At 35.8% G+C, this 24927-nt stretch overlaps 1 protein-coding gene across 3 annotated transcripts in view; it reads right to left on the bottom strand.

Moving 5' to 3' along the window:
• Positions 1 to 6120: 6120 nt before the first annotated feature.
• Positions 6121 to 24927, bottom strand: part of BNIP2 (BCL2 interacting protein 2) — a 35473-nt gene continuing 16666 nt past the window's right edge. Inside the window, exons 3-11 of one of the 3 annotated variants that reach the window (XM_069098397.1) lie at positions 23845 to 23906; positions 21784 to 21960; positions 19404 to 19580; positions 16458 to 16560; positions 15667 to 15798; positions 14475 to 14561; positions 14268 to 14366; positions 13286 to 13321; positions 6121 to 10860 (exon numbers count right to left, since the gene is read on the bottom strand). In XM_069098397.1, the coding sequence (XP_068954498.1) occupies positions 10809 to 10860; positions 13286 to 13321; positions 14268 to 14366; positions 14475 to 14561; positions 15667 to 15798; positions 16458 to 16560; positions 19404 to 19580; positions 21784 to 21960; positions 23845 to 23906 (925 nt within the window). In that variant the 3' untranslated portion in view covers positions 6121 to 10808. Of the gene's footprint in view, positions 10864 to 13285; positions 13322 to 14267; positions 14367 to 14474; positions 14562 to 15666; positions 15799 to 16457; positions 16561 to 19403; positions 19581 to 21783; positions 21961 to 23844; positions 23907 to 24927 lie in introns of all 3 variants that reach the window. The other 2 variants (XM_069098398.1, XM_069098399.1) reach the window with 2 other exon arrangements.

Below are 24927 nucleotides of genomic sequence, written 5' to 3'. Positions count from 1 at the left end.
TGCTTTGATAACTTCTGATTTACATCATTCATTTCCGCCAGATTTTGAGTTACAAATTTTCTCCCCATTTTTCCCCTACCCACTGACCCAAAATAGCGATCCCACTGTATAACCCCTCCTCCAATCTACTTTCTCCCATATCTTCTCCCATACCCCCTTCAACTTTCCAGTAGGGCATGGGGAATCTTTATGCACCAGTGCCTGTACTTCTTATTTCCCAGTTACATGTAAAACAATATTAACAGTGTATATATATATATATATATATATATATATAAACATTTGATTTTAAAACTTTGAATTCCAGATTCATTCCCTTCCTCCCTTATCACCCATACTTTACTGGGAAAATAAGCAATTCAATATAGGTTGTACATGTGTAGCTATGCAAAACGTTTCCATAGTGGATATATTGTAAGACTGACTGTATTTCCTTCCCTCCTATCCCACCTCCCACTTGTTCTATTCTCTCCTTTGATCCTGTCCATTTGCAAAAGTGGGTGCTTCCAGCCTGCCTGCCCTCCCTTCCATCATCCCCCCTCTCATCCCCTTCCCCCCTACTCTCCTGTTGGGTGCAATACCCTATTTAGTGTGTATGTCATTCCCTCCCTAAGCCAAATTCAATGAGAACATCATTGACCCATTCCCCTTTGCCTTCCTGTTCTTCCCCTCCATTGTAAGTTTTCCCTTGCCTCTTCTATATGAGATAGTTTACCCCATTCTGTCTCTTTCGTCTCCTCTCATTATATTCCTCTCTCACCTCTTAATTTCACCTTTTAAGTATCATCCCTTCCTATTATATTGGTCCTGTGCACTCTATGTATACCTGTACATATATACACGCATTCACATATGTATTCATGCACCCATATATGCTCCTAGATATGTGTGTGTATATATATATGTATATATATTCCCTTTTAACTATTTTCATACTGAAAAAAGTTTCATCTGTTACAATTATTGTTTTTCCATGTAGGAATGTAAATAGTTCAACTTTGATAAGTTCCTTATGATTTCTTTTCCCTGTTTACCTTCTCTTGCCTTTCTTGCTTCTTATATCTGAATGTCAAATTTTCTATTCAACTCTGAGTTTTTCATCACGAATATTTGAGAGTGGGACAGCCAGGTAGCACAGCGAGTAAGAGCACCAGCCCCAGTGTTGGGATTACCTGGGGGAATGAATCCAGGCTCAGATACTTAGCACCACACCCAGAAATAACTGGCTATGTAACCTTGAGCAAGTTACTTAACCCCAATTGCTTAAAAAAAAATGCTTTAAAGTCTTCTATTCCACTGAATGACCATATTTTCCCCTGAAACATGATACTCAGTTTTCCTGGGTAGGTGATTCTTGGTTTTAATCCCAGTTCCTTTGACCTCTGGAATATCATCTTCTAAGCCCTTTGATCCCTCAGTGTAGAAGCTGCCAGATGCTGTGTTATCCTGATTGTTTCCACAATGTTGAAATTGTTTCTTCCTGGCTGCTTGTAATATTCTCTCCTTGATCTGGGAATTCCGGAACCTGGTTATAATATTCCTACGAGTTTTCTTTTTCAGGAGGTGATCAGTGGATTCTTTCAATCTCTATTTTGCCCTCTGGTTCTAAAACATCAGGACATTTTTCCTTGAGAATTTCTTGGATGATGATTTCTAGGTTCTTTTTTTTTGTAGTAGTCCAATAATTTTTAAATTATCTCTCCTGATCTATTTTCCAGGTCAGTAGTTTTTCCAATGAGATATTTCACATTGCCTTCTATTTTTTTCATTTTTTTGGATCTGTTTAATAGTATCTTGATTTCTCATAAAGTCACTAGCTTCCATTTGCTCCAATCTAATTCTGAAGAAATGATTCTCTTCAGTGAGCTTTTGAGATTCTTTTTCCATCTGGCAAATTTGACTCTTTAAGGCATTCTTCTCACTGGCTTTTTGAGCCTCTTTTACCATTTGAGTTAGTCTCTTTTTTAAGATATTATTTTCTTCAGTCAGATTGTTGACTCTCATTTCATAATTTTCTTGCATTGTTCTCATTTCTTTTCCCAATTTTTCCTCCACTTCTCTTATTTGCTTTTCAAAATCCTTCTTAAGGTCCTCTATGGCCTGTAACCAGCTTGTATTTTTCTTTGAAGCTTTTGGTGCGGGAGTTCTGACTTCACTCTCTTCCTCCTGTTCCTTGCTTTGATCCTTTTTGTCCCCAAAATAGGAATCCAATGTTGGATTCCTCTGTTTGCATCGCTTCCCTTGTTTACTCATGTTGCCACTCAATTACTTGACTTTTGGGCTTTTTGCCACAGTAAGACTCTGGTACCAGACAGGGGAGCTTTGTACCAAATGCTGCGGTTTTCTTAGCCGCCGAAGGTATTAGTTGGGTGCCCTCTCTGAAGCCTCCACATGCTCTGGCCAGACACATGCCCCGGCCAAACATACACCCCAAGACCACAATCCAGATCCAAGCAAGTTAAAGCAAGAGTGATTACCCCACAGACTGGTTGCTTGGTCCCCATACAATCTGCAGGCCAGGAGCTGAAGCAGCCACGTGTGGCTGTGGCTACAGGACTGTGGCACCTCAGCTGCTTCTTTGCCTGGGTGCAAAAGCCGATGCACTCCCAACTACTGGATCCCAAAGTCCACACTGCACTGACCTCTCACTTTGTCCTTAGCATCTATGTGTTGGTAATTCTGGAAACTACCACAGCTGCTGGTGATCTGAAGTCCCTCCAGCCTGCAGCTGGTCAGGCCCGCCCTGGGGCTAAAACCTCAGGCTCGAGGTGGGGCTGGGGTCGGTCACTGTGTTGGCCGATTCCTGCTGGCCTGCCGGGCTGTCCTCAGCGGGAGGTTAGCTTCTCTGTGTCATTTTGTGGCTTCTGTAGTTCCAAAGTTTCTTCAGAGTCACCTTTTACATGAATTGGGGGAGGTGGAAGCCAGAGCCCCGTGGAAGTCCTGTTTCTACTCCGCCATCTTGACTCCCTCCCCCTTCTACCAAATTCTGAAAGACAACTATCCTATTTGGGGTTTTCTTAGCCAAGATACTGGAGTGGTTTGCCATTTTTTTCTCCAGCTCATTCATTTCCACCCTCCCTCCCCCTCTCACTTTTAAGTATTTGCTTCTTCAGCTTAATTATCTTCTAGGCAGGCTGGAACATATTAAGATCCTTCCTAAAATGTATATCTAGACCAAAACACAATACTACAAACTCTCTGACCACAATTCCACAGCTCCATCACCTCCCTTTTCCTGAACCACGACATCTACCAACAGCCTAAGATAATTTGCGGCGGGGGGAGGGCAGTTGAGGGGGGTTCCATAACATGACTCATACTGAGTTTATAGCCCACTAAAACTTATAGGTCTCTTTCAGATGTACTGTTTCCACATGTACATCTTCTATGCTATATTTCTATAATTTCTTCTGAACCAGAATGTAGGACTTTACCTTTATATCTAGTCATCCTATCATTCTAAACTGTAGAAATGTCTGAATTCTGATTATATCATGAAAAATGCTACACATCCTTTGAAAACTTCATGGCTGTACAAATGGAATAAACACCTTCAATACCTTCATTGAGATCCCTGTAGATTGACATTAATCCATGCTTGTTCCTTTTCAAGTTTTGGCAGTGGAACTGGGGTTTTGAACCACAGCTACCCAAAGAACTATCATGACAGGCACCCTAACTCCAATGGGGGAGGCCACAAGGTAGAAAGCTATCTGAAACTCAACAGTTATAACAAGTTTACAGATTAGTAGGGGAGATAATTGTGCATGTGCTTTTCCTAACATATTATTTGCTAGAATTCACCTGCTTACATGACTCCATCTACTAGTTGTAAATAGTGGTCCCATTAAAAAACCTGCTCAATTGGCAGCTAGGTGGTGCAATTAATAGAGCATCAATCCTGAAGTCAGGAGGACCTGAGTTCAAATGCTGAATAAGACACTTAACACTTACTGGCCATGTGACCTTGGGCAAGTCACTTAACCCCAATTGCCTTGCCTCCCTCCCCCTCCAAAAAACAAAACCAAAAAACCCTGCTGTAACCACTGCAAGCAGACTTGGGTTTGAATCTCAGCTCTGCTACTTGCTATTTACTATTATCTTGAGCTTGGTCACAACCTTGCTATATACCCTGCTAGACCCATTTCTTTATCTGTAAAACTGAAAGGTTGTAGCAAGTCAGGTGTCTTAACATGTGATCCCCACACAACACTGGCTTGAACCAGATTATTTAATAAAAGAAACATGTAAACATGTGGTCTTCCAAGTCAATATGTAGCCCACAGGAATTACAGTTTAGTGGCCTGTTTCTTTTTGACATCCATTGTACTAGACAATCTCAAAGGACTTGTCCAGCTCTAAGCCCTATCAACTAATCTACAATAGAACAATGAGTGCCCAGGAGAGGAATAAATTCCTGAGAGGTGAGGAAAGTTTTACTTTCAGTTAATGAAATAACATAGCTATAGTGGCTACATCTATCTATCTAACACTTTATAAATACCTCATTTTATCTTCAAATCAACTGCTGGAGGTAGCTGCTATTGTCGTACCTATTTTACAATGAGGTTTTGTCCATGAAGAGATGAAAAAGCACTGTATTTTAAGCTTTGAAACTTGGATTCAAGTCTCATCTCCATTACCTATTAACTGTCTTTAGCAAAATGACTTCACTGGCAATTTTCTTGTACGTAAAATGAGACAGTAAGATTAGTTTTCTCAAGTTCTATTCCACTCTAACAGCCCCTGAGGATCTAAAATTCCTCTGACAACAAAGATTAGATTGGAGTAGAGGGAAAATAAGGGGAGGGAAACCATTTAGAAACCTTATGTAATAGACTGGCAACTAGGAAGTATCACATTTGGGAGTCAGAAGACCTAGGTCAAAGTTCTAGCTCCTCCTTTTGGGAGCTCCCCCTTTTATTCCCTCAAATCAACTTTGTGAGATAAAGATAATAACCAAGCGCCTATTTTGGAAAAAATTGTCTTGGAGAAGCGACTTGCCCCGTGTTGTTTTAAGTTAAATGCTTTTAAACCTGTAGAGAATTGTATAAAAAGGTGCTACAGATAAAGCAATATATAAAGGAACCTAAATGATGGTGCTGGCAATGGGTGCAGAAGGAAAACAGATGTGAAACTAAAGAGAGAAGTCAAAGGACTTGGCAATAGAGGGACTGGGAATGGAGGAAGAGAGGAATCAAAGATGATTATAAAATTCTGAGGCTACGGTATGGCACCAATAGTTGAAGCATGAAGCTATGGTAACAGATGAGCAACTTGTGGTACACCTTATCCACCTGATCATGAGTTTCAGAGATGAAACATAGTTCAGAGGTCATCTAATTCCAAATCCCACATTTTACAAATAACGGAACATGACTCCTTAGAGGACTAGGTATCTATTTGCAATATTTACAACAATTTCCAATCCCTAGTTGACAAATATTAAAGATCCATCATACTGACTTTAAGTGAAAAGCAGCCTGAGGGCCAATAGCAATTTAACATTAAGCTAGTTGGAAAGTCAAGGAGAGTTATGTGTGGAACAAATGGGGAAAAAAAAAGGCAGCCCACAAACACATAAAAACCACACTACCTCTGAAAATATAACATCCTTTAGAATCTTTAAGGGTAAGTTATGTTTTCAATTGTGTATGCTATTTGGTCACTTATTGAAACATATTAGGAAATCTTCAGACAGAATTCTAATTATCCCATGTTGTAAGAATACAAGTTTGTGGGGCGGCTAGGTAGTACAGTTAATAGAGCACCGGCCCTGGAGTCAGGAGCACCTGAGTTCAAATCCAGCCTCAGACACTTAACACAAAAACTAGCCATGTGACCTTGGGCAAGTCACTTAACCCCAAATTGCCCTCCAAAAAAAAAAGAAGCAAAAAAGAATACAAGTTTGTTAGTAGATTTTTAAAACGTTTAAAATAAAAGGTGAGCTTTACCTTTCTGCAAACAGGATAACATTTCTTAGGAATAGAGATGTAGAGAAAGTGAGGATGTAAGAAAGGTTTCAAGATCATTTGAAAAAAACTGGTTAATTGACATGCAGCAGAATAAATTAATTAGCTTAATGGATCAGGTAAATGAGGTAAAATGAGTCAAATAACATTAATTTTCCAATTAATTTATTTAAGGTTCATTAAATCTGTAATAGAATGAAGTGCAACAGACTGCAAATTACCATATTCCTGACATGCCAAAAGAAAACCAAAGCCCAAAAAGGTTTCCTTGGCTGAAAGACTCCTCTATTACTCTTAATACAAAAATTACACACTCAAATCGAATTTCTTAAAACTATACAATGACAGTACTTTTTCTACGCATTCATCCCTATACTAAGGAACAACATCTAGATAAGTTAACTATTACAGTGCATTAAGTATTAAGTTTTTGGACCTTGTAGTAAAAAAAATCAAAGTGCTTTAAAGTCAAGCTAGGTCATAAAATGAATACCAGCAATACTGAAGAGATTACATAAGCAAATATATTTTCCTCTATATAAATGTGACCACCACAAATCTAAGAAAGGAAGCAAAAAAAAAAAAATGGGGAGGGGGGAGAGGGGAAGGTTACAAGACTAGGTGTGTAGATAGCGTCAAGAAACTTAGAAATATTTGGGTTTTTGGCCAGTAAATGAGATCTATTTTTGAGGTATTTCTAGGTATGTTCTCAATCCATCTGTATATTAAATACCAAAACAGCTTCAAATGCAAATATGCCATAATTCCAAAACTCCATGTCTTACAGCATAGAATCATAAGTTTACCTATTTTTAAAAAGCACCTAATATAATTTTGTGAATTTGAAATTTTCGTAGTTTTCATCTTATGCTTGACTGGATACAGCATCCTTTACCTGTGAGAATATTCCTCAGTATTAAAAAATATATATGTATGCAATACATACGCAGTAAATTAAGCAGGGAGCTTATTATATAATAAATAAAGCTATATGAATATCACTGTAATGCTGAAATTCGTTGCAATTATATTTGCTATTAAACAAAGTGGAATATTTCCTATTAATATTTAAGAACCTTAGGGATAAAACTGTAAAGAACTACATACATACCTGTTGTACACACCAAATTTAAAATTACAGAAAATAATGAGGCAGTATAGGGCATCCCTTTTGGGACAATGCTTCTTAAAGAAATACACAGAACACTTAGTAGTACATAAAAATGAATCACATAGACATCTTCCTTGCTTTCCTCTCAGTGACCTAAATGTTATCAGGGCCTTGTGAATGCATGTTTCCTTATCGGCAGGCCTTCCAGCAGAGCTAGTTTCTAGATTTCTTCCAATTATTCTACCCTAAGGTCTGTCAAAGAATTTCTGCTCCTTTCAACACAATAGGACATTCTGATTATTTTGTTAAAGTTGATTCACTACCACCATATTCATCCTTTTCACTACTTCTAAAATATGTACTCTTCCAAGTTTTGCTTTGCTCAACTTTACAAATAGTTCTGTGGGGAAAAATATGAATTAGTACGGGAGGGAACCATTTCTTTCTGTCTGCCATAACCTATACACTTCTGACTAGGACTTGTCTCTGTGGGGAATTATGCATTAATACATCCATTCCATGGGAAAAAAGGGCATTGGTGAGAGATTAAGTAAAACCCCTAGCCACTCAGTCTTAGCTGTGCCATGCTATTCTATATATATTAGCACTAAGTGTAGAAGTGATCAGATTTTGAAAAGCCAATGCAGGATGTGTGGTTGGCAGAAAGGGGTGAACAAACATCAGAATTAAGTCACTGAGTATTAGAAACAGAAGTATGACTGCTACCCCTCATTTCCCAATACCAACTTGCCTCCAGAAGTAAAAGAGATATATGAGAGGACAAATGTTAAAGGAAAATAACAAACCCAAATAGGTTTCTCATCATTGTTATTACTTGTGTGTGAATGTCTCTTATTTCACTGTGTATGACTGCTTGTGCTCCTCCGTTTCATATATTCTGTATACTGACTGCAGTAAGTAAATGCAGCTTAATAACACCCTCCACCCCCCACTTCCTTAGAGTTGCTGGCTGGACAGAAGAAAGAGCTTGGTTAATATCACTTGCACCTTATTACCTTTATGGATAAGCTTGTCCTATACGACACCGGCCACTGAGTAATACTGGAGGTAAATTGGTCATGGTAACCTATCATTCATTCTCCTTCTTCATCTGTCTTAATTCATTTTCTCTTTCACAAACACTAGTCCATAGGATAGGGAATCAAAGTCTTCTGCTCATATAAGCAAATTTATGCTGAAATCCAAACTGAGCCCAGATATTAGTCTTGCAAAATAAAATAATTAAAATCTTGCAAAATAAAAGATGCAAACAGAATACATCACAACCACCAAGACAAACAGAACCAAAACACTATACAACATAAGAATCCATATGCCTACATGGAAAAAATTACTCACATTTCTTATCTATGTATGGACTAAATGACAAAATGCTACATGTATATACAGCTGTAGCCCAAATTAAGAACTAAAGACCAAAAGAATTGAATTGGTTTTATATAGATCATTACAATCCTCTAACATACTTAAAAGAAAAATGCTTACAGAAATAGCATTAAAAGGCATATCACTGTACTAAAGATTCAATTATACTCTGGGTCAAATTTGATTTCCTGTACATGAGGATGATGTAAATGTTTTCAGTAAAATTCTGGTGTTATTGTTTCCCCACATAATTGTAACAAGAGTTCTGGTGTATTTTCTTTCAGAAATTTAGCATTTTTTATATTATGGGGAAGTCCCTTGTCATTTCTGGAATGACTACCTGCTTTCAGCTTGGAATGCTGAGTAAAAAATGAAGAAACAAATATTTACATAAAGCTACAGTTGAATTTTTTTTGGGGGGGGGGGGGGCATTTGGGGAGTCCAGAATAAGGAGAAAAACAAACACATTTTTTAAAACAAACAATTCATTTGCAGTGACTATAGAGGAATGAGGAAGTTTAACTCTAAATAAGACAACTTTCTGTGACACAAAGAAAAGACCCTATTAATTTCTCTGCATTAAAAAAAAAGGTCAATCACATCTATAATCTCATCCATATCCTTAAGAGTTTATGAATCTGTCTTACAATAAATATTAAAGCATTGCCATGATCTTGAGACACTGACATAACTTAAATGACTCATATGATCATGAATCTTAGATATTTAATCCTGGTAATTCAGAAGATTACTTTGGAATTTTTCGTCTTGGATAGCCCTTTCATGTGAATCTATGACCAACAAAAAGACAAAGGTAGAGAAGAAAAATCATCCTTTGCAAAATAAATATCTGCTATAGGAGTCTCACAAATGCCTCACACAAGCATTTGAGAGTTAAAAACCTCCATTCAAAATCCAATTGAGGCAGTCTATGAAGAAATGATTTTACAGTAAAGATGGAGAAATTACAAAAGTCAGATACATTAGGAATTATTCTGATGGAGATATTTCCTTAAATTCATCATCAGACAATCTCAACAAAATAGTATTTTGTTTTTCTAGTTAATTTCCAAGTTCTGTGTGTACCATTTCTCATAAGTGGAGTAAATGTACTTACCAAATTGAACAAGAAGTTTACACATTTTCATCAAATGATTAATTGACAACAACACAATTTAATATTACTTAGATTTACAGGCAACTTCTATTATGATATTGTAAAATATGATTGAGCATGAAAAAAACCATCTTCATGGACCAAGTGAAAAGCTTAGTTTTAAAAATGACATAAGTAAATAGCCCTATTTTTTTTTTCTTAAAAGTGCCTACTTTGATGGTACAGGATAAAAAGAGTAAGCTTTTGCTCTCTATGGAACAAAGAGCGACAGTGTACAATGTGCCACATTTTCTGCAGTGCTATCTAGTACTTAGCAGTCCAGTAAAATGCTATCCTGGACAAGCAATTCATTTCACATTTGTGAACAATCCTGATGTGAAAAATTCTTGTCTGTGGCCAGAAGTTGAAAGGTTATATATATATATATATATATATATGCACACAAGCATAACTAACAATTCCTTGTCCCTTCAATTATCCAGTTCACAAAATGGCTTTTTGACTTGTTAAAAACATTTATAATGAATCGTGTAGTTGAATTTTCATAATGAGGGGAAAAAATGTACACCAAAGGGGGAGAGTTTGTCATGAATTGTAATTCTACATGAATTACATTACATGAACAAAAATAGTCTTCATGTATTTGTGACAACTGGTCTAACCAGCCCTCAAAACATAAAAACACCCCAGTTTTCGAAAATCATAAGAAATATGTTTAACCCTTTATAAAAACAAAAATTCCATCATGCATTTTACAAAATAATGACTTCAGAGTCATTTATATGGCCTTATTCACCTGCACATTGTTTTATATTGCAGGTATACAATATTATAAAATATTGTTCAAAAAAATCATAAAAATATATATTATCTCTTTCCTTTAACATTTTATGCATATAAATAGTTTACTGAAGAACATGCATCACTTAGATAAAACAATGCAAAAACGCCTCATAAAAAAGTGTGGTTCTTTTACATTTAGCAATATAAAACACAAAATGATTATAATATAATATTAAAGTAGCTATTAAAGAATTAAATTCAAAAGATTTGCAAACCAATACAGCAGTGAACAGTCCCTTATACAAAAGTCCATTAAGTAAAATCAAGTCAATGTTGTAACAGTCACACAGAAATAAGGGCCAATAAACGCATTATAATGCAAAAGGGCATCACATCATTCTGTCTGCACATTCTCAGGTCTTTTGTTTGGACTCCAAGTTTACTGTTCACTCTTCTGTTCTTCTTGTTTTCCATTCAATTCCTGGTCAACTCTGCTTAATGAAAAATGAAATACAAAATCAGTAGGGACAGACTTATTAAACAAGTTACTTTCCAAAGCAAATGCTTTTATTTTAATCTTAATAGTTCAGATTGAGAGCTACAAAGAATATTTTAGTATAAGGATTATACTGTTAAGAACAAAAATTTGCAAAGAAATAGATGCAGTTACAATACAAAGTTTTATCTAACAACACTATTTCCCAAACCAAGAGAGTCCTTTAAATAACAAGAGAAAATCAGTTGAGAGAAGATGAAAGAAACAACACAATATCTTAGACCATGACTGTTTTTTTCTTAAAAAATAAAAAGTTAGAGGTTATCTATTTAAAAAGCAAAATAGCCAAAGCCAGCGTGAGCATCTTAAAATTAGAAACTGTGGCTCACTGAATCCTGGATCATATGTGTAATTGGAAGGAACCTCAGATTTCGGTCCAAACACCTTCTTCTTCCAGGATCAAAGATGTAAAAAAGGAATAGACCTCGGAGGTCATCTAGTCCAAACCACTCATTTTATTAATGAGGGAACCAAGGCTCAGAGTGATGGACCTAAGGTTAGATATGTATTAAGTAAAAGAGGCAAGACTAGATCCTGGAGCTTCTGACTCCAAATCAAGTATCTTCTGATGGTGGAAGTGAAGTAGCTGGCCCATTGCACACAGGTAAAAGGCTAGGATGAGAAGTCAGGACCTATGACTCTAAGTAAGTACACCATGCTACCTAGTCAAAGAGCAGAGCCATATTGAGTAGAGGGCTTAAAAGCTAGCACTACTGATAAATCAGCAGAAAATGTTCTGACTGGATCTATGATTACATTATAATTTATAGAACTAGGACTGCTTCCCACTAAATAAAATACCTAATACACTAAAATAAAAGTTACAATAGGTTTATAAAGAAAAAAAAATTGGCACTTTTTTCCTATGGTATCCAAATTATACCTTGCTATGAAGGTATTAGCATTGCCAAACACTGCTGTAAATGTTGCTGTATAACTATACTCTTAAAAAAAGGGAGGGTCAGTGGCTAGGTGAATAGAGCACCGGCCCTGAAGTCAGGAGGACCTGAGTTCAAATCCGGTCTCAGACACTTAACACTTGCTAGCCATGTGACATTGGGCAGGTCACTTAACCCCAATTGCCCTGCCTTCCCCCTTCCAAAAAGGGGAAAATAAAAAAGGGAAAATTTTACCGGGAAAATTCCAACCATATACAGTACTGGTAACATGATTATGACACCATCTTTGCATATAAAATTAGCTCAAGTCACTGCTAGTCAATAATTTAGGAAATAGAAAAAATATTAGCTTTAAATTATATTACATGAAGAAACACACTCACAGAAAGAAAGAGAACTAAAATTATGAGCTCGAAATTAGGAAAAGTCTCCAACAGAAAGAGTTTAAAACTGTTTAAAAGCACATTATTTAGGACCTGTTTTTTCCACACTTTCAACCATTATTAAAAAAAAAAAAACCAAACCCACATACAAACACCAAATTTTACTGATAAAAATGCGTCTCACTAGAACTCCAGGCTAATTCAAATGCTCTATACTGAATCATATCAGTACACTATTCTTAGACTAGAACTCCATCTATGGTTTGTATAGCAAAAATATGCCCATCACTTCATGTTTGTGCCTTTTCTCTCCTATGACAAAACACTGACAGAAAAGTTTCTGTTATGCTCAAAGCAAAAATCAAACTTAAAAGGAAAAGCGGGAACTTTGTTAAATGGTACAGTGGCTAAGCAGTGACTATTGAACTTAAAGGTAGCTTATCACATGTATGATTTACTTGACTGGTTAGCAGGCCATTTAATTTTAAGCATACAAAAGAATTTAACATATTGGTTAGCAAAGGAAAATACACATTGCAAATATAAATCACTGACCCCAGGGGAAAATGTATAAATAATATCTAAATGTACAATTCAGAGCTCTAAAATAGGATATTTGAAAATAATCTGACATTTGGGGATTATTGTACAAATGGTTTTCCAAAATAAACTCAATCCCAATAACTATAATGAATAATTTTTTAATTGGGAATATAGTAACAATTTACTTATAAAACATGGTCCCTAAAATTAAGACCATATATTGGTAATACAAGATGAGTCCTATGTCATTTTCAGCACAGATACACAAGAACTCTTAAGATCACAAAGTATTTGTGTACTTGTATATTTGTACAATGTATCTGACTAGTATTAGTAGTACAAAGTACTAATGTATTTGACACCATGAGACTACCTAAGGTTAAGGGCAGTAAAAAGATCCTGTATTAACTTCTGGGGAATATTTATATTTACAAATGCTATATCCTTGTCTGCAAGCTAACCAATCAGGAAAGAGTTAGTGTGTGCAATGCAAATGGACTAGTCTAGATGCAACCCAGTCAAGGTGTGCATATACCTTTTTTGTTTCTTTTTTAACTTTTCTTCTTCATACCTTGGTAGGGAAAAGTTATTTCAGTAAATACATACAAGTTATGAGGACCAATAAAAACTGAGAACAACAAAAACTATAAAAATAAATGTTGATATAAAAAGGCTTGCAGACAAAATTTAAAAGAGCTTTGAAATATGGATGTCAAAAGCATAAGTTCTTTAGTAGCTAAACTACATTAGTTTAACAAACATCAAAACTGACTGCAAAAAAGTGCAACTTTTTTAACTGTTTAAAAAAACTTTTAAATAATAAATACTTATAATAAAAAGGCTCAAAAATGACATATTGCAGAGAATGAAAGGACTTTTCTATTATGGCATAATACTGTCTGATTTCCTGAACTGTCATCAAGTCCTCTGCCAAACTTTTTACAAAAAGTCAATGAATTCTGTGGTCAAAAGCATAAAGATACAAGATTGTTAGTTTACTTAACAAATCATTTTAGACTTCCCTAATGATATGGCTGCTCAATGTCTTTAACAGGTTTGCAGATGAAGTTAATTTTAGGACCCAGAGATTGCTCAAAACTCCTTAGTTCTTCAACATTTATTTGTCAAAGAACAAGGATAAAAATTCTACCATCCAGATCATTATGCATTTTCAGCAATGAAAGGCAGAGGGCAGAGTCATCTGTTTATCTATCTAGCTTGTCAAATACAAATGGTTTGGAAGACAGGAAAGTACAAACCCATATGGAGGGAAGCCCTCTGCATGCTTCAGAAGCTATGGGTAGAATGTAGCTCTCCCTCTGCCACAATTTCCTTTCCTTCCCAAACAAAAGACCACCAAGGGGGTTTTCCCTTCTATACAATTTTTGCTGGAATACTGTCATACCACACAGACCTGGGAAAATGGGGCTAAAAATGGTCTGGGGAGCAGCAAACAGGATGGAGAAGCAATATTCACTATCCATCACAAAGTATAAAAAGGCAAGATGAAAACATACTGTTTTATGCATTCTGGTATGCCAACATATTCCATGGGGACAAGTTCTGCTAGTTCTGCCAGGTTAAAGACGTATTTAATTTTCTGGCTGAATTTTGAGCTATGAAAGAACAAAGACATAAAAATATAATTACTTATTGATTGTGATCACTTGGGTTAATAAAAAAATTGGTAACAAGGGTAAACAAAGTGACTTCTAAAACATTACCTAATAAAAGGCCTTGTAATTGCTAGAAGTGTTCTGATAAACCAAGAAGGGTGAACTATTATTAAAGACTTTAGGTTTTTCCGTAACCTAAAAAAAAAACCAAACAAATGAAATGTCAAATTTTCATGTTAGAGAAAAATTCTAAAATGTGTACTAATAAACAAAAGTATAAATAAACTATTCCATAATGACTATAGCTTAAAACATTTCAATTTGGAGAAATTTCTCTCTCAAAATTATTTAAGGGTATTGCTTTTAAAGTCAACGAAAATGCCATTACAGGCTTGAAAAACTGAATCCCAGTGCTTTGCTCCCTAACTACCCATATGACATTAGGCAAATCACTTAATCTTGGAGTTTAACTCAGTCTCTAGTCTATAGATGAGTGAGTAGGTATAGATGACCACTAAGCTTTATTATATCTGATCCTATGTCTTCTTACAAAGTTAACAAATAAAATAAACACAAAGGGATTGAAGGTAATGCCCAAAATAGACCTGCTTCTTTAGAGTACTGCATGTATTCATTATACATACACCCTCGGCCACATTTTAAACCACATTTATGGTCATGTCAATCAATCATCAGTAAATACCAGAAGGTATAGTTAACCTTTTAAGTCCCACTCCCCTACCTCCAAATTTGTGGGGACTACAAATAAAACATTAAAAATAAAAGAATTAGTTTATATTGGCAAAAGTAACAGATGCTACAAATAGATCTATTTTCCTCATTAGAAGCAACAATTATAAATAAAACTACAGTGAAAAGCATTTAATGCCACTTTGCATAATTCCTTCTAAGTATACACTAAGGACTTAAGCACTCATAAGAAAATTTTCAAGAATAGCTCAACAGTGAATAATGAATACTTACTAAGCAATGAGAGAGTATAAGCACTAGAAAGGCAAGATGGTATTGACCACTTCCATCCCCCCCCCCAAAAAAAAACCAGTATAAATTTTGCACAGTATTGATAAAACTTTATTTTAAGAACCTCATTAGGAAGAATTACACTTAATATTTTTCAACTACTTATGTTGTGAATTATCATTTTTGAGAAATAAGAGAACCCTGGTATGTGATTAATGATTTTTTTTAAACAAATATATTTAGTTCCTTTCTGAGGTACTCTAAAAAGCAAATTTAACCAAATGAGACACTATTAAGGTATCTTTGAAGCTTAAATTACCTTCTGTCAATTTGCTGATAACATTTCCTGAGCCATCCCAGACTTGGCATTTTTCTCCGTGTTGTAGCACCATTTAAATAAACTATCATGTAGTTCTCTGCTACTAATAACTCCAAAGTGCCAATAACATATCTGCCAAAACAGAGTGAGGAGAAAATTTTAAAAAATACACTATGCAGGAGAACTGTGCTACTACTTTTGAGTTGTTTTTAAAAAAAGAAAAAAAAAAACCTTAAAGTATGGAAACCAGATCCAACACTGATCTTGAAAAAAGGTAGTAGTTTAAATAAAATGAATAATGTGGAAAGCATATTCAAAGGAGTTTAGAGAACTGGAATCTCTCTAGCCTATTCTCCACGACTAACTGGCTCTATGACTGTGAGAAAGGATTCTCATTTCAGTAGACTTCAATTTCTCCTAAGTAAAATGAAGAGGCTAGACTGGATTTTAGATTCAGAATGGAAAAGAAGCTGAAAGGTCATCTACTGCAGTCCCCCTTACCTTAATGTATAGGAAATTGAGGCCTGGAGGGGCCAAGTTATTTGGTAAGTAAGCAGCGGAGCAAGGGCTTGAGACAGGTCCCCTGATTGTGGGGCCAATTCTATTCTAGCCCCCAAATTCTATACTTTTATGGTTGGTGTGAAAATGTTCCTTTTATGAAAGAAAAACAAGAAAGAAAAAGGTAGAAAATTGGGAGGGTACACTCTTTATAATGACTATATTCTTTAGAAGGTTTTGGAAATGAGGGGTAAAATCTGATTACCCTTTATATGAACCTAAATATTACTTACTTAAACAGATTGTCCATTAAATAGCGATAATTAGGTTGACCGCTTTCAGGCATAAAGCAGACAGCAAACACAACAATTGCATTTAATCCATCTCCATAATAACCTGAAATTGAAAAAAAAAATCCACCAATATCCTATTCATCCTCACAAACATCACAGATGATAAGCCCCAAGTCTAAAAAATGTAACTCAATTCAGTTTAAGTTTTATTTATATAGTTTACCATGCATTAGAGTTTCAATGCTGAGAATGAGCCCTGTATACTCTGACCAGAAGTTTTTAAAACTTTGATGAAACAAAAAAGATTAAGCAGGACAGCCAGGTAGGATATAGTTAATGTTTCTTCTTTTCTCCTCTGAAAAATGAAATAAAAGGCCATTTCTAAAAGAGAAGCTTTTTTAAAAAAGGGAACACAGGTTTTAAAACTTCCTTCTCAAGAACAAATTGTTTCAATTAATGTTTCTGAACTTTCTGATCCAGATTATCCAGTTTTTGGCATTTGCAAAAGATCTAATTAAGTAGAAAAATGTGATTGAATACATATTCAAGTGATTTGCTTTCAGAGAGGCCTACAGAGCAAGAGGATCTGCATTAAACAGTGAACAAATTCAACAAAATGACAACATAGGAAAATTTTTCAAGGAACAGTGGTAGGGAGGAAGAGACCCATCAGCCACCACTTTCCACTCTGCCATCCCCCAGGTTCAGAACATACTACCTCTTTCTTGGACTAGCTAAATAGCTTTCTAATTAGTCTATCTCTGTTTTGAAACTATAACTAAAGAGCCTCACTCCACTAAAAAAAAAAAGGCCAATATCCTCACAATTTTCAATATGCTTTCTTTGGCTGTTATTATTTCTTATGTTCACCTTTTGTTTCTGTTCAAGCCATTCTTCTTACTGTAATGACCTCTCCCCTTATCACTCCCCCAACCCCAGTCTCTCTCTAAAAAATCTCAGAATATTGACATCTTATACATATTTCAAGGATCAAATATCCCCCTAAAATCATACCTGAGGTTGTATAGCCACAAGTGATCTCTCTCAGCCCCTAGAGCGCCTTATTCAGAATTCCCTCATAACACTCATTCCATTTGTAAAAATGTCTTATTTCCCCTGACAGGTAGTTCTGCTCTTAAGGAGCTTACAATGTCATGGCTCACCTCTGTATTCCCTACAACACAGGGCATCCTGTTTTGTGCATATATAGTGGACATCCAAGTATTCAATGAACTGAATTCACTTTGCAATCACTTTCCCTCATGACCAACAACATATTTATAAATCAGGTGGCTGAGGATAGGGTATCTTTTCTAGAAGACAGCTTTTCCTCTATGCTAAATAAAAGGACGCTTCCAAGGAGGAAACTGATCTTCTTGGGTGGGCCTCACTGTTACCCTTACTTAATGATGAGAAATAAAATGGACTTGGATAAACAATTTTTGTTTCTAAAAATTTTGTTTCACTAAGTAAATTTAAAAAAGTATAAGTAATAGGGGAAAGGGAATAATAACAAAGATGTTACGTGAAGTGAAAAGGACCCCTGAATTTTAAAAATATATTAACCTCCCCCAAATTAAAAATGTTCACCTAGACATGCTATTTTAATTAACCTATGCCTTCTTTATCCTCCATAGAGGCCAATAACACCCCACCCCCACCCCCCAAACCCCATTAGGTGATTATTCTTTCACAAAACTAATCAATAAATGCCAAATTCAAACTCTTGGTACCCAAGACATGTCTCACTCCCAAACTGCCTTTCCAGCATAATCTCCTACTACCCTTCTACCTATAAACTAGCTAAATTAGAATGTTGATATCTGGATTACATTTTCTTATCTCTACATCTTTGCTAATTTTATTTCCTTTGCCTATGACGTCTTCCTCCTCATACCATCCTAATTTATTCTTACTTCCTAAATTTTAACCAGACTTCAAAACATACCTCAAATGATACTTCCTCAATGAATCTTTTTCTACATATCCTTTCTCAAGGTAGAGAGAAGCCAGTTCTCTTACCTTTAAATTGTGCTAATTTGTGTCCAAATTTTCATTTGTTTCCAAAAATTCATTTTTATGGTCCTTATCATATGCTTCCTTTGTGTGTTATATCTCATTTCTCTTTGCCTATTTCCCCCAACACTATGCCCCATATATCCTAGACGTTAAAATCAGTATTTTCTGAATGAACATACTCAATAGACTTTGTTTCTGTTCTCTGACAGTTGAGTTATAAATCTAGGGCTGTAGGGAAAGTTAAAAACCATAATCAGAGAAGATGGTGGAGTAGCAATAACCCAATGAACTCTTTCAACATTCCTCTTCAAACAACTTTTAAAATAATACCTTGAATCAAATTTTGGAGTGGCAGAGCCAAGAAAGTCAGGATGAGACATTTTTCCAGCCTAAGGAAACTTAGGTCAGGAGAGGTCAATAATGCCACACTGGGGGCTGGTCCAAGGTGCACATTGCCACAGGACTAATGGTGGGCTTTGGAGGTGGGATGCAGGACCTTCCAGAGTTTTCAGCCCAGAGGAGGTAAGCGCAGGGTATGTGTGGGTTGAACAACCGTTAAGAAAGAGATTACAAGAGACCCTTGACTGATACTGGGTACAGCTGCTGCTGATTGGCACCTCTAATGCCAAGATGCAGTTCTGATTTGCACTACAATGATCCAAGACAATTCCAAAAGACTCATGATGTAAAATGCTATCCACCTCTAGAGAGAGAACTGATGGACTCTGAATGCAAAATGGAAGTATAATTTCTTAAATAAATAATAAACTTCTTAAAAAATCTATTTCAACGTTACTAGATTCTGTTCTCAATATTAATGATATATGAAAGTCTATTATTCCTTTGAGATCACAGACTCTTTACTAAAAAGAGGCTTTCTACATTGAATTTCTAATACGCCAATGTTTAATAACCTTTAACCCTTACCTCCATGACTGATAACTTTTTTATAGGGTTCAATTGCCTTCATGTCAACCCTATGATCTTGTTCTCCAATTCTGAACATACGCCAGCGTCGTCCATCCTCCTTTTCCTCTGCTGCTGTGTATTCAGTAATTGATCCTTTCCTAATTACTTCAGTAGTTTTGGGTTTTGGAAGATCATCTGCCAAAGTAAATTTATTGATACATAAATTTTTATTTTTGTAATAATAACGAATTTATAAGTTAACCACTTTACTATCTATTAGGATTATTTGGGTAAATTCTTTGTAATACAATATGCAGAAACTTTAAGTTTAACTCAATTGTAGAATGTGATTATTTTTTTAAAATGTGGAGGGCTTTGATTTGATCTAATTTCATGTTTTTCTCTGAGATGTCAATATTCCTTAGGTATATTTTTATTATTCTTTGTAGTTTCTAATCAGAGTGCACACACCCACAAGTTTAGTAAGAATAGAGAAAATTGTAATGACCACCAAAATTTTATACTAGCATTGGTCCTATGTACATTTTATAGATTCTAGTCACAGGGGAAAAAAAATGTCCCATTATCCTTGATAGTTCCTGTAGGTTATGCAAAATGTCTGACAGCCAATTTCCTTTTTCTAGATCATGCAAATTATTCCTCAAATGTTAATCCATTAGATGAAAAGTGGTTAACTCAGTTGTTTCTCATTTGATCACAGGTTTATGGGAAAGCAGCAATTAACATATTAATGATATTCTGAAATATACATGCAAATAAATCTATTTAAAATTACATTAACCAGAGCACAAGCACCAATCACATTCAATGAAATTTATATTTCTAGATTACATTTTGGTTGATTTTTTAATAAAGTAATGATTTTTAAAATTTTAATATCATAGTCCTTACCGAAAAAATTGAGTGGGTTAAGAAGGGGAAGGGTAGAAAGGAAAAACCTACTGCGTGTTAGTTGTCTGTTTCCAAGACAAAGTTGTTAACGGAAAATATCCTTCCAGGAAATGAATGCAGCAGCATTAAAGGAAGAAAAGACAAAACAAATAGGCAGAAACCTGTTTCAGCATCTTTGTAAAATACTGCAAATGGTGAAGTGCCCACCAGAAATTATACATCAGAGCCCCCTTAAACCTGCTAGAGGGGACCCCTACTGGGTTCCTTGGAAACCACCTAATAGGCTCCGATAGTAAAGAAATGTTTCACCTGTGTTGCTAAAAACATACCACAGATTCCCACGGATTCAGGTCTGTTTCGCTTCAGTAGAAATAATACTAAGGCTTTGTTTCAATAAGAATAATACTGAGAATGTTTTGCTTCAATAAGAATAAAACTGAGAAAGCTTCGCTTCAATGGAAACAATGCTAACCCCTTAGAAACATATTCTGTTGCCAGCCATCACATTGTCTATAACATTACGTCTAACAGAAAGCTTGCGGCTGTCTTTCGGTCTGAGAGGCAGTCCTGGCCAGTTAATAAACACTCCTATCAAATTATAATTGGCCTAGCTGTCCTGTTATGTCTCAGTGTCCATTACAATGGGAATACTTCCTGAACCAAGTGGCAAATGTGAAAACAAGCAGGTTCAAGACCAGACAAATTTAACTGAATTTCTATCGACCCAAGTGTTTTTGCTCTCTACCATAAAGATCTAAAATCCTTTCTTTCCTACACTACAGCATGAGGCGCTCTCTCTCTCTCTCACTCATCCAAATCACTCACACACACATACACACTCCCCCCCCCCAAAAAAACAGCATTTATAAAATTTTATTTTTGCACAAGATGGTTACCCAAGGTAGTTAACTGGTGGAAAGAAAGTCATCAAATAGCACATAGCTTGTTTTTTTGTTTATGTGAAATTCATTATAAGATTAAAAAGGAGATTACTCATTACCGCCCCCCCCCCAAGGCAATAATCTAACAAACTAGTCTTCCCTAAAGAAAGCCTCTTTCATAACTCTTAGCTGGCTCACCTGCTAAGATCAACAGGGGTGGGGTGGAATCAATATTACAACACACCAACCTCCCCCAAAGGGTAAACTCTATTATTAAATATAAAATGACCAGTCGTGAGAAAACAAACACACTATATTCAGAAAGTAAAAATGAAACCACCTAGGCCAATTGTTAACAAAGTTCTAATATGTAATATTTTATGCCACACAACAGATTTTCTATTATTAAATAGTAAGCCAAAAGGGCTTTTGGTAAATTAAATATATAGGTACAAAGAGGTGCATATTCAAGGGAAATGAGTAACTTTAAAATATGTCAACCAAAAAATGGTAGAAATATATGTGGTGTGTAAATTTATCTTCTAACTTCCTTAATTACTTCATTATTTATACATAAAGAATACAAAAGATAATAAAATATTTACCTTCCCATTCAAACTCATTACTGTTCTCAGATGGAGTATCTAAACCATCCAAGTCAATCTCTCCACTTTCATCCAAATCATCTGACAAAATGGAACCATCACTCCGATCCAGTGTTAAACTAATATCTGGAGCCATCAATTTTTTTCTTACTTTATTTCCATTTACTTCTAGTGGGCCTGCAAAAAAAAAAAAAAAACGAAAAAGCAAAGTACATTAATGTTAGCTTAGATGCACATAACAGAGACAATGAGTTTATACTTCATTAAAGAAAACTGTTGATTGAAAGCTATAGCATACAAGTGTTAAATGTTTTTCATGACTGTTTTTATAAAATGATTAGCTTTAACTTTATGCCTTAGTTCTGTCAATATGAGTCAATAAGATTTCTATTCCTACACTGGGTTTCTTCTTCCTGAGTTCAAATCTGGCCTTAGACAATTACTAGCTGTGTAGCCCTGACTCTCTAGGGTTCTCGAAGTATATCACTTAACTCTTTGCCTCAGTTTTCTCATCTGTAAAATGAGCTGAAAAAGGAACAGGTATCTTTGCCTAAAGTCATGAAGAGCTGAATGAAATGGCTCAACAACAAAAAACAAAAGTACTATGGTACCTCTATGATTCTTCATTATCTTTCATGGAATGATTCAGAAACCTCACCTGACAGTTTTTTTCAGTACCCAAGGAGGTAGGTTCAATTGGCCCAAGGAACCTAACCTTATCAAAGGCAATGAGGTATTATCCTCCTTACTTAGTAATCAACAACCTTTACCCATTTTCCCCCTATCCTTTCCAGTCGGAAAATCATTCTCCTTCAAGGAGAAAACAAACTGTTGCCAATGCCTCATCTAAGAGTGGATCTACTCTTTGACATACTCTCTACTGTCAACACTCAGCTACCTCTCTTATTTTGGTACACATTCAATCTATTATTACTGTCATGGTAATGGGAATTTGAAGATCTTCCCTGACCCGTAATAGGCTGAATGTAATCACATGGAGTCTGTGGTGGGAGGAGTTTACTGAAGGGTAGAATAGAGCTGAGAGGAAGAGTAGTTAGTATGGTGGGAGAAGTGGAGAAGAGAGGATGCAGGCAAGGAGACAGCTAGGCTTGTGAGTATGGGATGGTGTTGTACTCTACAATGTTACTGTGTATAGATTTCTTTGTTGCTATGATAAATTCATTTTTCAGGTGTTGGGATTTGGCTTTCTGGTATCTGAATAAATGTTTTGCTTCTGTCTTCTACATAGAGAATCTATTTTGTGATTCAGAATTACACAGGCATAGTCATACTGACTGTTGGTGCTATGAATACTGCACTGGCGCTACAATTACCCAATCCAGATCTCGGCTGCTCTCCTGACACCTTTTCACCAAAAGCCAAATGTTCGATATTTGAGCCCTTTATATCTCTGTGCCCTCACCTTTCAAGTTTCTTCTAAATCTTTATCCACCCCCCCCCATCTTCTAGATCCTTCCAAATATTCTCAGGTTGCACCCCTCCCCTGTCTTAAGAAGAAACCCTTCACTTGACACTGCTAATTCCTCAAGTCAGTATTCCCCATCCGTGCCCCTCTCTTTCATAGCCAAGAGCCTACTAAAAAAATTAAATTCAATGCTTCTACTTCTTCATCAACCTATAATATGGATCCTCTCTTCAATGCAGCAAAGGTTTTTTAACTTCTAAACTCAATGACCTTTTCTCATTCCACATTGTACTGGCTTTTGCACAGGTTGTAATCCATGGCCTCTCTTCCCCTCCACTTAACTGAAAACCTTTAATTTCTTCACCTGGCTCAGTTGTCAACCTGTTCCATTAGAGAGAGCCTTTCCTCATCTCACATACACTCACCTGTTTTTATGTTGGATACCACTAGTGAAGCTTGTTGAAGGCCGAGACTGTTTCTCATTGTGTCTTTTAATGTCCAGGACCGGTACCATGCTAAGGAAACCAAAATTACCTAACTAATGCTTACTGGATTGAATTGTGAACTGACTGAGCAGTTTCTCTTAGGGAAAATGAGGTGAGCAGGTAATTTCACATAAATCCCCAGATCCTTACCTGGCTGGTGTTCTGGTCCTGATAATACATCTGCTTCAATGTTGTCATCCTCTGGTAAGGGTCTGAAAGACACAGATACCATAATTATTCCTTCTTCCATCACAAGGGAGCACATAAAGTGGTTTATTGAAATAAAAATGACTATGAAACTAAATAAAGGCTATATATAATGTGGACTGAGCTTAATTGTAAATTTAGCCAATAATTGAAAAAATATCTTAGTTGAAATTATCAGAGGTTAAATGAAAGCAATGAATCTGTGTGTAGATCATATATTTGAATGGCAAAAAGGCAGAGATGAAGTATCTTTTTTCATCAATAGGAAGAACCATTTACAATAAGCAGACAGCTACAGCAAAGTGGAACAGACACTATATTTAGCAAGAAGGCCCAAGTTCCAGTCCAGCACATAACTTCTCAGAGCACATTTCCTCATCTATAAAACAGGGATAATGACACTTGGAACATCTACCAAAGGACTGTAAGATCAAATAATGCATGCAAAAATACATAATAAACTATGAAGCACTTACACCTTGATTCTACCATAAATGTAGATGGCAGATACAAGCAATTACGAAAACCAATTAAGTATCTTTTTTTAAATTAAATTTTGTTTATTTTTAGTTTACATGATTCATTTCGAGATTTTGAGTTACAAATTTTCTCCCCGTCTTTCCCCTACTCCCCACCCCAAAACAGCAATCCCACTCTATGCCCCTTACCCCAATTTGCTCTCTCCTATATCCTCCTCCATATCCCTTCCAACTTTCCAGTAGGGCAAGATGGATCTCTATATGCAAGTGCCTGTTTATCTTATTTCCCACTTGCATGTAAAAAAAAAAAATATATATATATATGTATATATTTAAGCATTTGATTTTAAAACTTTTAAATCCAAATTCTTTCCCTGTCTCCCTCATCACCCACCCTTACTGGGAAGATAGGCAATTCAATATAGGTTGTACATGTGTAGCTATGCAAAACATTTCCATAGTGAATATATTGTGAAAGACTGACTATATTTCCCTCCATCCTATCCTGCCCCCGACTTGTTCTATACTCTACTTTGACCCTGTCCCT

This window comes from Petaurus breviceps, unplaced genomic scaffold (assembly GCF_028583685.1).
Source record: "Petaurus breviceps papuanus isolate PSGF00001 unplaced genomic scaffold, PetGlider_PUasm1.0 37, whole genome shotgun sequence".
NCBI lineage: Eukaryota > Metazoa > Chordata > Mammalia > Diprotodontia > Petauridae > Petaurus > Petaurus breviceps.
This window is presented reverse-complemented; position numbering and strand designations above follow the sequence as displayed.